Genomic DNA, 14,632 nt, shown 5'->3' with positions numbered 1-14,632 from the left:
TCAGCGGCACCCGCATAAAATTGGTTATGATGTCGTGTCAAATGAGATCTCGTGTGCTAAAGCCTCCGCCATCTTGAAAGTTGAAGATGCTGACCTGGTGAGATACATATCTGTAGTTTTATGATGATTATTAAATCTTGTCACCGTTAGAGTAAAGATTAATCTAACTTTCAAAGTTTTTTCATCACTTCGATTTCTTCTTTTGTAAATACAGCTGTAAATTTTTTTTTTCAGACTTGTGATTCCTCCATCTCCGATCGCTAGTTTTGTTTTCATAAAATATGGCATGGAATGAGCTTCTTACCGTAGCAAAACTTAGTACATCGGTCTTTCGCCATACCACAACGAACTCAATGCGCAATGTTTCACCCTTCTCGAGTTTGCTTCTCCGTGCCTTTTCAACAAGCATGATAGCGGAAGGCAAGACTCAGTATTATTTCATCAGGGTACCTCGAAGTATGCCAAACATTCCCGTGCCAGCTTATCTCAAGGACGGGAGTGTGAAACGTAACCATAAGAAGTCAGGACGAGACCCTGAAACTGGGCGTATCGCCATACGACATAAGGGAGGAGGGCATCCACAGACATTCCGTATCGTGGACTTTGTAAGAGCTCCTGTGCCACAAGAAAATGAAGAACCTAAGCCGATTCGAGACAAAGTCCTTCATATAGGCTACGACCCTTGTCGCTCTGGTCGTATTGCACTCGTGGCAGGAGATGGAAGCAATAGAATGAAAATCATCACTGCACCACATGAGATGAAAGTTGGAGATGTTATCACAGCTTTCCGAGGGAAGCCGCAATCTATCGCCAGACTGAAACCTGGGGATGCCTACCCACTTGCTCATCTTCCTATTGGCACAGTAGTGTACAATGTCGAGCTTCAGCCCGGAAAAGGTGCCCAGCTTGTACGCGCTGCTGGTACATGTGCCCAGATTCTCAATAAAACTGAGACTACAGCAAGGTTGCGACTACCTTCAAAACAGGAGAAGGACATTCCTCTTGATTGCCTGGCCACTTTAGGGAGAGTTTCCAATATTGACCATGAAAATCGAGTCATTGGTAAAGCAGGTAGAAATCGATGGCTCAATAGGAAACCAAAAGGCCAGACTGGTATAAATCGTACTCTTTGGAGGAAGAAAAGGGTATAACTGGTTTGAGTTAATTCTTATCTTTTTTATCCAAGAAAATCAAATAAACAAGAACAATGGAAAAAGCACTCTTAAGCTCTTATTTGTGTGATGTTACTTACTTTCTCTGTCATCAAGAGAGTATGATTATAATTTATTACTTTGTTTTGTGGTTTTGTTAAGAAGGATAATTACTTTTGATTTTTTCTGTCTGAGCTCCATTTTTTCAACAATTAAAGTACTTAGATTAAATGCCACAAAATTTTAGTTGTGACCTATGCCTTTATAAAAGAAACAGAAAGCAGGTTTGGCATAATCCAGGATAGGAGCTAATCACCTCTTGAACAATCACACCCTGTTTAGGTGGCAGAAGTGTTCAGTTACTTCTGACCAGGATTTCCTTGTGCGCAGGGTAAACATTTCTTTGTCTCTGGCAGAAAAAAAGAGTCAACATAACTGTGTAGAGGTTACTCTGCAATAGAATTTAAGAATATTTGAATACCCATCCACACCCCTCCACCAACACATCTGTTCTGTCTATTTGGTAGCCATGAATTGAGGCTCCCCCTTTTTCTTGGGGAGAGGGGGTGAAGGTGGGGTTATTGTGCTGTGAAGTCTCAAAAGTTTGCCAAAGATGTTTTAACTTGTCCATCTAAGACAAAATGTTTTCCTCCAAGAGTCTCACTTCCCCCTGTTGATGAATGGTTTCTTACAAACCTCGTTCCAGAATCTGTCTTCATCCCTCAGACCAAACATTACTTTCCCCAGTCCATTCGTTTCCTCGGCCAAGATGGCAGTTTGTCTTCTCCGATGAGACTGAAATCTATTCGTCACTTTGTCCCTCTGTTCCGGACTTCTTTACTTTGGTCATTCCGAACGTCGACCAACACCATGGCAACTTTAGAGACCTTGAACTTTGACAACCTAGCTCTTCATTCCTTGCCGATCGACAAGGAAACACAAAATGTTATAAGACAGGTCAAAGATGCATGCTTCACTCTTGTGAAACCGACAAAAGTAAACAATCCAACCCTCGTAGCTTACTCACAGGAGGCTTTGTCCCTCCTTGATCTACCGCCATCTGAGGTGACAAGGCCAGACTTTGTGCAGTATATGAGTGGAGAAAAAATCCTTCCCGGAAGTCAGACTGCAGCTCACTGTTATTGCGGACATCAGCAGGGGTATTTCTCCGGTCAGCTTGGAGATGGAGCTGCGATGTAAGTGGCAGGGACATGATTTTCACTCATCATATGGTAGACCAATCTCTCGTTTTTTGGATGCTCGTTTTTCGTCGGTGAAGTCAACTTTTTACCGGGTAACCACATAACCCTTTAACCGACTTGAGAGTGACTGGCTTCTAATTTCGCCTTACCCGGGTAGCATCCCCATGAATCAGATGCAAAGATAATGAGGATTTGGAGATAATCACCAATTTAAGAAGCTCCTGACTGTCAAACAAATTCTCCTTTTTCCATTACCGCAGGAAATTTACAGAGATTAGTGTGGATAACATGAATACTAATGTTAGGGTGTACAGGATTTAAAAAAAATATATGACAAGTGGACCTTGAGAGGGAGTTCTTTGCACCCTGAGACCTCTCCTTCTTCTTCCTAGTTTTTGCAATCCTCTCTTCTCTCTCTTTCTATTCCCAGCATGTTAATGGCTAACATGATCGAAAAACATTCAAAACAGAAAACATTCCCCATGATTTGTTTGTATCAAACCAAACTCAATTGACATTCACATGTACACCATTGATAGTTGAAGATGGGTCTTTTAGTTACAATTGACACATGTATAACATTAATGGTTGAAGATGGGTCTTTAAGTCACAACTTATTTTTTTTTCCTATCCTCTTTGGAACAGGTATCTGGGTGAAATAGTTAATTCTAATGGGGAAAGATGGGAAATTCAGCTGAAGGGATCAGGTCTTACACCCTTCTCTAATCACAGAGATGGCCGCAAAGCCTTGCGATCATCCATTCGAGAATTCCTGTGCAGTGAGGTACAATGATTTTAATCCAATCAGAAACCCTTTTAATGAAGCTAGCAATGGCAGAAATATTGTTTAAATGGGTTTTAGATAAAAAATTAAGTTTTCTGGCCAATTTCCTTTGCCATGCACTAGTATGCAGAGAATCTTTACAAAGAGGGTTAAAGACTCTTGACTTGAAGAGGGTTAAAGACTCTTGACTTGAAGAGGGTTAAAGACTCTTGACTTGAAGAGGGTTAAAGACTCTTGACTTGAAGAGGGTTAAAGACTCTTTCCAATAACAAGGCTCACAATTTAACTACAGGCTAACGTATGAAATGTAGATTATCTTCATAAATTTCCATTATCATTACCCCTTACGGTTATAGTTACCATTACTGTTACCACAGTGACTGTCACTATGGTTACCACTGACTTTGTCAGTTTTGCTGTCATTGTCATCATCATTATCATTCATCTTTTACTCTTTCTAAAGTTATTGATATTATGTTGTTGTGAAATTAATTAAATAAAATTATCATTATTGTAAATTATTTCAGGCTATTTATCACCTAGGAATACCAACCACAAGAGGTAAGAGTTTGTACACTGTTGCTTTCTGGACTGCAATTGCAATTCAATCGAGGTGAGGCTATTGAACCAAAGACGTGAGAAAATGAAATAACATTGAAAGGACATGATTACCAACCAAATAAGGTCTTGATTGTGAAACAAATTCTCCCTGTCAGCACCCTAGGAAATTTATAGAACAGTATGGAGAATAAGCATACCGATGTTTGGGTTTTAAGGGTTGATACCTTAAAAAATGATCCTTACATTATTAGAGTGTGTTGGTTGCATCCCCTAACCTTGGATAAAACTGGCCAATTTTTGTTTTTAAATATATGTGATCAGATAATAATTTGCCAAACATCTCAGATTCAATTTTCTTAGATGAAAAGAAAAATCTTGTTGTGTAAGAGATAGGTGAATGAGGTAGCTTTTGTGGTTATCATTGTAAAATGAAATGTTTTATTCAAGTTGCATTGTTCATTTGTCTGTTTGTTTTTTTTTTCAGCTGGCTGTTGTATAACCTCAGATACATTAGTAGAAAGAGATAAAGATTACACTGGGAATATTTCAAAAGAAAAGGCTTCTCTAGTATTGAGGATTGCTCCAACCTTTCTGAGGTACAAAAGCCTTAACTGCCATATTGATTAAACACAATTGTCCATTGAAGTCTACCCTTGGAGGAATGTGTATTTCACAGGTTATCTTAAGTGCTAACTATGTTGTGAGTTGTAGCGACATGCTGCACATCCATAACAGTTTGATGGTATAATATGCATGGATATTTTGCGAGTTGGGTGAAGCATGAGAATGGCCATTCATATTATATGTTAAAACACTAAATGAGAGATTCCACTATCAGCTCATTTTATAGCATTTTGGTGTTGAGTTTTCAAAATAATTCCTGTAGCTTTGAATGAGCATCAGATCAGTCACAAAAGGTGTGGGAAGGGCCCTCGCTTAGTGTTGAAGACACTGAGTTTGATATATGACAATAGAGTCAACAAAAAGACAAAAGAATGAAAGCAATGAAAATAATATTCTATTAAGGAGGTGTTCTATTGTGATGTGTCCTGTGTCCTCTACATGGAAAAGGAGCTAGGAAAAGGAAAAAAAAACAAGCAAAACCATTGAATGTGCAAAAAAGTTTGTTACTTAAAAAGACAAGCCTAAAAAATGCAGGAAAAAAACCAAAGTTTGGATTGTTCAGTGATGCCATTTACTTTCTACCTTTCAGTTGGTATTTTTGCCCTGTTCTGCCAAGTTATATGGTGGTATATTTTTTCTGTTCCAATGCCCCAATATAGTAAAATGGTAACAGTAGAATGATAAAGTGTAATAATACAGTGCAGAAAATTGTAAAGGGAAGGTAGTTAGTGATATTGAACCACAATACAATGCAATTCAACTAGTCATTGTGTACATATCATATGTGCTCACTATGCTTGTTTTAATGGAAGACATTGAATTCATAGATTTGTAACAAATCACAACAAGTTTATTTAATAATAATTATCATTATATTTAAGTGAAATTGAATTCTCATCCAAACTCTCTTAGGTTTGGCTCTTTTGAAATTTTCAAACCACCTGATCCAGTGACTGGTTATCAAGGTCCTAGTGCTGGTAGAGTGGACATTCTGCATCAGTTGCTAAGCTACACCATTAAAACCTTCTTCCCCCAAGTATGTCAGTTAAGTTCAAATTTTATGTTGAATTAATTCTACTGACTGCTCTTTGAGTACTGGTACTTCTAAATCACAACCACACTTGGTACTCAAAGCAACTCTACCCCTCACTGATTTACCTCTGCAATTAACCCTATAACTCCCATAAGTTACAAACATCAGTCGAATTTATCCTCGCAATATCAATACAATATCAAGCAGAAAAGTGATGAAAATAGAGAAAAATATCCATTCAGGGAATCATTAGTTGATCCAAAACCCAATTCTCTACACTAATATCAAAGGAATTGTATGGCAGATAGTAAGGAGAATTATTAATGACATCTTGGGAGTGAAGGGGTAAATATCATTATGGCATGCAGTAAATTAATGTTTTTGGATATGGAGTGACAGTTCATCCTTCACTGAATTTGTTGATGCCTTTTGACAAGGGTGTTGAAACACAAGGAATTAAAAACAAAAACACCTGAATTATCAGACTACAAATTCACATATACATTTTCTGAGTTGCAAAGTAAATAAAGAGTTTATTTTTTCTTATGTTATTGTAATTAAATCAATTTCTTTTAAATTTATTTCATTTTTCTTTTATAAATTTAGCAGCTATACTTTTTTGTTGTTTTTTTTAAAATCAGATCTCTGCAGGAGACTTTCAGAGTCCTGAAGAATGGTATCTTGCCTTTTTCAAAGAGTTGACCTTGTTAACTGCTCGCCTTGTTGCCAGTTGGCAGTGTGTTGGATTTTGTCATGGGTGAGACAGGCAGTTGATAAGAGAATAGCCTTTCTTGTTAGTATGATTTTTCTTCCTTCAAACTACAGAAGGGGAGGGATAGAAGAGGGCTTTTGTCAGAAAGGGGGGAGGGTAGAGGTATTAAGGCTTTTATCAAGAAGGGGGAAGGGTAGAGTTAGGGCTTTTGTCAGCAAAAGGGGGAGAGTAGATGTAAGGCTACATTCTGTGTGGGCTGCAAAAACTACTGCTTCTATTCAGACAAATAATTTTTTTGCAGAGTGTTAAATACAGACAACATGAGCATTGTTGGTGTCACCATTGATTATGGGCCTTTTGGATTTCTGGATTATTATGATCCAAATTATATGAGTCAGGCATCTGGTAAGTGGTAAAGACCATTTTGTGTCACACAGTGTGAGATGATTGGCATGATACAGTTGTATGCCCTTCATTAGAGGGTACTTGTGCATAATTAGCTAATAAACTGTGAGAGGGAGGGGAACTCCTGATGTCAAAAATTGATAGGTCATTAACAAGAGGAGAGTATCCTTATTTTCTTTTAATAATCTTAATCCAGTGACAATAGTGTATGGTAGCAGGGTGGGGCAGGGATGAAGCACTTGTTTCAAAACTATGTTGCAGGAGTTTGAGTCTCAAACCTTGCATTGCATATTGGTTGACATTTGACTTTTTGATAAATGTTGCCATTTCTCAAAAGGTTTTCTCTTTGGTATTCGGGATTCTGCCCCTCTGTTAAAACCTGTCACCATTTACTTTTTGTTTGTGGTTTACAAATTTTTCATCAACATAAACAAACATTCTGAAGTCCAATTCATCCTGGGAAAAAGGGAAAGAGGGAACCCCCTCTCTCTTCCCCCCCCCCCCCTCATGGATATACTCAATTGACTGTTAAGATATGATTTGTCTAGATGACAATTATTTATCCTCATAGTCTAACATGGAAATGTATTTGTTTTTGTTTACTTATGACTTTACAGTGTATGTATGTTTTTGCACAAACAGATGCTAGGAGAAGAAACTCTTTCAAGAATCAGCCTGAACTGTGCAAATGGAATTTGCTCACATTAGCAGAGGCCATTCAAGATGTACTACCGCTATACAAATCTAAGACTCTGTTAGAAGATTTGTAAGTGTTCTCATGACCAGGTGTTCTTGGAAAAACTATCCAGGAGTTTTTGGTTTGTCTTGAAACCTTTGTCTCATTTCAGTCCAAAATAAGAGGATTTCTTTGCTTCACCTATTTTTCAAACTAAAATAACTTTGACTTAGTGCAATCATCTCAGATATGTATGTGAAGTGTGAAGGCTTTGTAGTTGATTTTTATTTGGAAAGAGCTCACTGAGGTTAGGGAAAACCTGTGGGAGTTGACCTTATAATGTGATGAAGCCTCCAGCCACTGTAGGGAGGGTGTAGGACTTGGCAAAAACTATGAAGAGTCATTGCAAGTTTTGGTTTGCAAGATATTTTCATGTAATGATAATTTGTTCTGAAGATTTATTTTTCCTTTTTTTTTTCTCAGATTTGATTCAGAATTTCAAAGATGTTACATGGCTAAAATGAGGTTGAAGGTGAGTCTTTACCAGTGATAAATTACAGCAGAAATCTATGAATGAATGACAGCCTCCTTTTGTTATAAGTAATCATAATGAATGGCAGCCTCCTTTTGTTATAAGTAATCATAATAATTATGCTTTTTGAATGTTTCAGCTTGGATTATTAAAGAAAGAACTGCCTACAGATGAGTGAGTTAAACTTGTCACTACAACAAGAATGAGTCACTGAGAGAACACCGTAATTCCAGTCATAACCTAACCTCATCCCCCCCCCCCTACCCCGCTAGGGCCACCTTTTTGTGAATGAAAATTTGAATCCATTAATTTGTAGCTCTCCTTCCCCTCCCTCTGCTCGTAGGTATATGCCCCTCCGGTTACAAGCCTACCCATTTGTCAATACCGTCAAATCGGATATTCCTGTTATTCTTTATTCCCTTTGACAAACCTCACCCCACCCCTGATGTAACTTATTGCCTCGACAAAATTACTTTCACTGACCAGTTAGAGCAATTAGGGAACGGAACCATGGTTTTTTTGTTTGTTTGTTGGTTTGTTGTTTTTTTTTTTTTGCTTTTTCTTCCTGTCTTGTCAAATCCTGTAGGTTGAAAATAGAGGGTGTTGATTAATTTTTTATCGTAGTACTGGCTCCAGTTTTAGTTCGGAGTTCTGAGTTGTAATTTTCAGTTGTTGTCGAACTTTTACACACAATGCACTTGACTACACCTCTTACTCCTCTTTCTGTCCGCCACGTTTCATATCTTACTGTGACTGACACGTCCTATGCGATTATTTTGGTAGGAAGCTAATAACAGCCCTGTTTGACACCATGGAGAAAACTGGAGCTGATTTCACCAACACCTTTAGATGTCTGAGTGATATAACACCAACGGGGTGCTCATCATCTAAAAGGTTTGTTCTGTAACTAGTCTCTCCATCCATCAGGGCGTGAAATTAACTTTTTTTTCTGATAGCCACTTGGCTCCTAAATTCTTCAAAGTGGTAGCCAATTCAAAAAAAAGTTGGGCGCCATTTTCAAAGACAAACAAAATCTTTCTTTACGCTGTCAGCGTTCTAGATAGACCCTCCAAAATTAAGTTAGGGAAAAGATCTTTAACGTGCTACAGAGCGGACACTAGGATGGATGATATACAACTTTCAGGCTCATCTAAATCCAAGATGGCGTCTAGTTGTCGATCGAGAAGCACGTGCTACGTTTTAGAAACAAACTTAATGAAGAAGTTTGCCGCGGATTTATCTTTGCAAATCTTTTTAATCCACTATATCTCTTGGTAAGGTTATGATGAAACGTTCTAGTCGCCAATTTGGCGACTAACTTTCAGGATTTGGTCGCCAAAGTTAAAAATTTAGTCGCATTGGCGCCTGTATTAGGCGCAATTTCACGCCCTGTCCATACTGCTATGATCAGGCACCTTTGTTAATACTGCAAGAAACAATTTTTCCGTAAGTACAAAAGAGCTATTTCAAACAACCGCTAGAACCTACGAGAATTTTTGGCTATGGGGAAATTTACTGAAGGAAGATGTCCAAGTTTGATAAGTTAATTTATCATGGATCTTATGATGTAAGACTCACTGACTGAGTTTGGTCGGGTCGGGTTGGAAAATATTTGGCTCTCGGTCATTACGCAAGGTCATCGCTGAGCATAATCTATACGTTAGGATCTCAAATATTTCCCCGTGCAGTCCTCCCATTTATTGAATAAGTACCGAGTAACTCTTGATGTCAGTGGTAGATTCGTACTCAATCGCTTCAAAGAAGTCTTTTAGGAGAGCGCGGATGAACAAGGCGCGATGAATCTTGATTTTCCTTTTGATTGGTGATGGTGACTTAACCCTTTACATGTTACTATCAGTATGCATATTCTCCATACTGTTATTTTTACATTTCCTGTGGTGCTGATAAGGAGAATTTGTTTAACAATCAAGAGCTTCTTTAGTTGGTGATCATTTCCGTTATTCTCGTGAGCTTAATGTTTGATTCAGGGGTGATATTGTAAGGAGAAATTAGATGCTGGTCACTCTTGGGGGTCAAAGGGTTGAGTTTGATCTATCAAATCGCAGAGCTTTACAGAGCTAAACTGAAAGCAAGTTCGAATTGCATTCGGCAATTGCTGCAGAGCACTACGCTAGCGTCCTTAACTGATGCAAAGTTTAGATCATGTCGCCCTTTGAAACCCTCGGAAAAGTGGCGTGGACTTTGATAACAGATCACAGCTTCAATTCAAATCAAGTGACGGGTTCCTTAAAAATTGTTTTTTTATTCACGTGATTGTTGGTACTAATTTAAAGCTAATTCAGTTTTGGATCATACTACGGTTTTTTATCGTTCAAAGCTGACTTTGTGCACTGTAGCTGAGTAATCACCTTGTATGTTTTCTGTTCTTAGCGATGAAGACATCGTTGAATACCTTTTGTCTCAATGTGTTCCTCTGCAAGGATTAATCAAAGCGCACTCGACGATTCTTGAATGGAGGTTAGTTCGAAAATAGCCAGCGATTAGACCTTCTTTTCTAAGGTCGAAAAGTGTTGTAGCACCAGGTTTCTGGCGTTTATCTCCAGGAGGTTATCGGTAAACTCCTTTGGGCCTAGCCGTTTATTACAGGTGGAGCTTACCTCATATTCGTAAGAACGAGAATAGGGTCCTTCTTACTACACCTTCATGGATGCCAGTCTATTGGACATAACTTCCAGCATTTCGTGAGAATTCTATTATAGTTCATCGGCCTACCGTTATCTAATTAGAAACCTTTAGTTATTTCACCTCAACAAATGAAATGTGAACCTCTATCCCATAATTCACTGCGCGCCTCCCACTCGTTCCCATGCCTTTCAAAACGAGCTCGCGTTGTGGTAATTCACGCTAATTGAATTAAAGAATTATCAAAACCTTCGCAGTAAAGAAGTTAGTGGTCGGCTCTTAGATAGACCGTTCAATTGTTTTCCTCTTGTTTGTGTTTCTAGTCAGATGATAGCGATGTGCAAAGAGGTTTGGAAGTCAAGTCCAAATGTAATTTCTCATATTGAAAAGGAAGCTGATAAACATCTTCTGGAGGACAAAAGGCGCTGGGAAAAAATTGAGCAGCTTAAGGTGATTGAATCTTCTTATTAAAGGGCAGATGGATCGAGTAAAGACCTCTTATCAACCGAGTTCGAGGTCTGTACTGTAAGTTACGGACTGAGCCAATTTTCCTCTCGGATTTATGAGAGCAAATAAATGGGTTTTTAGTGATGGTGAGATGGTAATCGTAACGTTTGAAAACTACCCACAAGACATACCCTTAAGACGTTTTCAACATGAAAAATTATTTACACTTCTTATTTTAAACAACCTTACCGCTCTTAGACGTAATTTGTTACTATGTACTTATTGACTGAGTAGGAAGGCCGGACGGGAAAATATTTAGCTCGAAGTCATAACGTACAGACCGAGCGCAGCCAGGTGCGTGTGTCATGACCAGGAGCCAAATACTTTCTCGTTCGGCCCCCTTACTCAGTCAACGAGCATTTTGTCATTCGACCACTTACTGTTGAAAATTTCGAAAATTTTGTTTCAACCTAAATAGGATGCGACAGAAAAAAGGATTCTACATTCAAAACTTTTCCTTCGCCACTTTCGAGTGAGAACCGGAAACTACTATTAATCGGAAAACGCGACTTTTTTTACTCTTTTCCTTTATCCCTTTAAGTTTTTGAAGCAGAACCGTGTGAATGCAGAGCTGAACGGCTTTTTTCGGGCTGGCTCACGTCAACCCGTCCGGCCCTACACACGTCAGCTCTCATTGTGGTTTTCTATGGGATTGCGCGAGCGGGGTCTCACGGGTCATATGATAATATAAATGATTACTTGTGCGATTTATTAATTCATTGATGAATAAAGAGGAAACTGTGGTGCTGCGCCGGGGGGGGGGGGGTGGTGGGTGGCAGGGATATAGCAAGATAATCTGGTTATATCGACTGAGTTGATGATGTGAACTGGCCACCGCAGAGTTTCTAAACGCTGACGTTTCGAGCGCTAGTCCTTCGTCAGAACGACCAATGAAGGGCTAACGCTCCGAAGGTCAGCATAGGAACTCTTTATGGTGACCGATTTAAATTATCGACTTTGTTGATAAAACCTAATTGATTTATATATGGTTTGATTAATTAATTGATTGATCGACCGACCGTCGACTCAGGTGTCAACGCAAAACGGAAAAGAGAATAACGACCGTGTTTTATGGACGCAGTGGATCACAGCTTACAAGTGAGTGGGAATCATTGATTGCATGTAAGAAACCACAAGGGTGATCGTAAATAAAGGAAAAAATTAATGGACACATGACGTTCACGTAGCTGCTCTTAAGGAAGTAATAAGAAATGAGGTTTAAATGTGCCGAAGTTCGCTGCAATACCTTCCTCCCTACTGAGTATTGTATAATCACAGACAGCAAACTTCAACATCGTTCAAGGGGAGAAGAGGTTAATTTGTATTTTGTGTATAATTGGTATGCTATTACATTAGAGTTGAAAGGTGAATTCTTGTCTTCATTTATTTTTCCTTCTTCCTTTTGTTTTTATTTTCTTTCATTTACTAAGAGATCGTCTTGTTCAGGAATGCGACCATCATGATGTTCAAGAGGTAAACACAACACTTCCATTCACTTGAAAATAACTCTTTGAAGAACTCATCTTTCCTTTTAATTTTTTCATTGATTTACTTTTTTTCTGTCGCACACAGGTAAACAAAGAACGAGTCAGGGTAATGAAATCCAACAACCCAAGGTCTGTGTTCTTCTTGAAGAATGAAATGTTGACCTTAAGCCCCGAATCTATTATCTCTCCTATGAGAATCAGTACGTGACAAGAGATCAAAATTGACAAATACACTGGCGAAAATGACTTCACTGTAACCAACACCTTGTTTATTGGTTTTTGTTTTTGTTTTGTTTTTTTTTTTTGTAATTACCGAGGCATAAAGTGAAGTGTGCCTGCGAGACTGTCTCGTATTGCTGTCGGAGCTTATTCCTGTTTCTTTGCTAAGAAATCCCCTGCCAATCTGGGTTACTCTCCCTCCCCCCCCTCCTCTACTTTCCGTCCCCCCCCCCTGCTTTCCGTCCCCTCCCCCCTCCTCTACTTTCCGTTACGTTTCCCGGACAATTTACGTTCCAGAGATAGTCACCACGTGAACTGTAAGTCTGGCTTAAGACCACATTACATTGACACGACCAGCACTTGAGCCCTGACTCCTTGAATTTCATCGCCCTGAGCATAAAGCTACCGGTTCCTCCACATCGTTTGGAATTTATCCGCTAAAACAAAAGGAATTCTGAGACTGACGAGTTTTACTTCTGTTCATCTCTCTAACTTTTAACTTTATCTTTATGCAATTGTTTTCTTCGCAGGTTTGTTCTTAGAAATTACATCGCCCAAAGAGCTATAGAGGCCGCAGAAAATGGAGACTTCTCTTTGGTAAGAGCAGTGAAACCAGTAGAACCCGTCAAACTTATTTGCATACTTATTTGCAGGTTTATTTCCAGTCAGCACGATCGATAGAGACTATGACCATTAGGGAAATAGGAGGTGATTTGTTTTTATTCCCTTCCTTACTTTGGCGGGCAAAGAAAACATACATGAGTCAAGGACGCGTGTTAGAGGAAACTCGTCGGCGCAAAGTTTTCCCGACTGTGCAAAATTATTTTAGAAGTGTCCTTTTTAAATAATTTGGTATTGATAATGAGTTGATAATGTAAATTGGCCACCGCAAAGAGTTTCCAAAGATGACGTTTCGAGCGTTAGCCCTTCGTCAAAGCTAATGGGTCATATACACTGACAAAAAATTTTTTCCTGTCATTTTCCTTTGTCGTATTTCAACACGGAGACTCGTTTGTCATCTTTTTGAAAGGAAAGGGATTCTTTTAGGACTATTTTCCATCTACAATGCAAAGGAAACCTTGCGAAGGTAATACTTGCAAGCACTAACGTATATGTGGTTTAAGACGCACTAATAACATTTTAGATTTCCTTCTCCTGTTATTTTGCAGGTTCAAACTATTCTCAAACGCTTGAAAACACCTTACAGAGACGATGTGGAATTTGACGAAGCTACGCTCTACGTAGCAGCGAGTACTAATTCCACCTTGTCTTGTAATCATGAGAAAACGAGGCTTTACAACGCTCCGGATACAAGGAAAACTAACCTTGATAAATTGCCTGATGATGCGTTTAATATGCGGCTTTCGTGATCTTCGTAAATCTACCGCGTAATCCTCGTGGGTCCTCGCGGCGGAGTGAGTCTATCTTCCCTCCTCGCTCAAAGCGAAGAAGTAGGGTTAACGACATGCAGGATTGAAAGGGATTTTCACCGATTGCAGTTGGCAAAAAAGTAAAACAGTGAAACTATAGTGTGGCTTGTTTTTATGCTCTTGGTTAGCCTTGTACCCAGGCTCTACCTCTTCGCCACTCGTTCGTTTAAACAGCGAATCAAAATTGACGTCACCACACGCGGCTCTCAACTAGTGACCAGACAGAAGACTTCTTGCAGGATTATACTGCTTAATCAAAACAATTCCAACAATCTTTCGTTTGGATCAACAAATATGGCCGCCAGAATGCTCTCCGCCAATGAAGCGGTTGGAGACTAGAGAAGTTCTCAGCTTAGCTCGACAGAAGCGACGTGGGAGCCGGTATACCAGACTGTTTTTAGTCTGTCCGCAGCTGTTCGAGTGACTACTTGAGGACAACCGCAAGCATTCTGTTACGATTTGTACACAAATCTTCAATTTGACCCACCCCTCCCCCCTGTGACTGTTTTCGTTTTATCCCCTGATCGTATTCGCTTTTATCCCTCGAGCCCTGGACGATGATCAGATCTGTGATCATCTGTGAACAGACTAGGCTGGTTTATCTGGTTGGATGTGCCTCTTCCAGTTGTTGACGGTACTAACAAAAACCAATAATTGGCAGTTTTT

At 39.2% G+C, this 14,632-nt stretch overlaps 2 protein-coding genes across 3 annotated transcripts; both read left to right on the top strand.

The window, feature by feature from the left end:
• The first annotated feature begins 10 nt into the window (after positions 1–10).
• LOC131776127 (large ribosomal subunit protein uL2m-like) lies at positions 11–1,380 on the top strand. Its single transcript, XM_059092267.2, has 2 exons — positions 11–97; positions 235–1,380. The coding sequence occupies exon 2, from the start codon at positions 282–284 to the stop codon at positions 1,149–1,151; it is 870 nt and encodes a 289-aa protein (XP_058948250.2). The 5' UTR covers positions 11–97; positions 235–281; the 3' UTR covers positions 1,152–1,380.
• A 512-nt stretch (positions 1,381–1,892) lies between these two features.
• On the top strand, positions 1,893–14,628 carry LOC131776128 (protein adenylyltransferase SelO, mitochondrial). 2 transcript variants are annotated; one of them, XM_066172998.1, is made up of 18 exons: positions 1,893–2,347; positions 2,999–3,137; positions 3,665–3,698; positions 4,183–4,294; positions 5,235–5,358; positions 5,997–6,112; positions 6,369–6,472; positions 7,115–7,238; positions 7,632–7,680; positions 7,820–7,854; positions 8,464–8,574; positions 10,072–10,158; positions 10,647–10,773; positions 11,861–11,928; positions 12,261–12,303; positions 12,403–12,446; positions 13,067–13,133; positions 13,706–14,628. In XM_066172998.1, the coding sequence occupies exons 1-18, from the start codon at positions 1,941–1,943 to the stop codon at positions 13,904–13,906; spliced, it is 1,992 nt and encodes a 663-aa protein (XP_066029095.1). In that variant the 5' UTR covers positions 1,893–1,940; the 3' UTR covers positions 13,907–14,628. The 2 variants fall into 2 exon arrangements, 1 of the variants encoding a protein (XP_066029095.1); XR_010718908.1 differs by lacking the exon at positions 12,403–12,446 and having other exon boundaries at positions 1,916–2,347; positions 13,706–13,780.
• Positions 14,629–14,632: the final 4 nt, after the last annotated feature.

The sequence above is a fragment of the Pocillopora verrucosa genome, chromosome 10 (assembly GCF_036669915.1).
Source record: "Pocillopora verrucosa isolate sample1 chromosome 10, ASM3666991v2, whole genome shotgun sequence".
NCBI classification, from domain to species: domain Eukaryota; kingdom Metazoa; phylum Cnidaria; class Anthozoa; order Scleractinia; family Pocilloporidae; genus Pocillopora; species Pocillopora verrucosa.
This window is presented reverse-complemented; position numbering and strand designations above follow the sequence as displayed.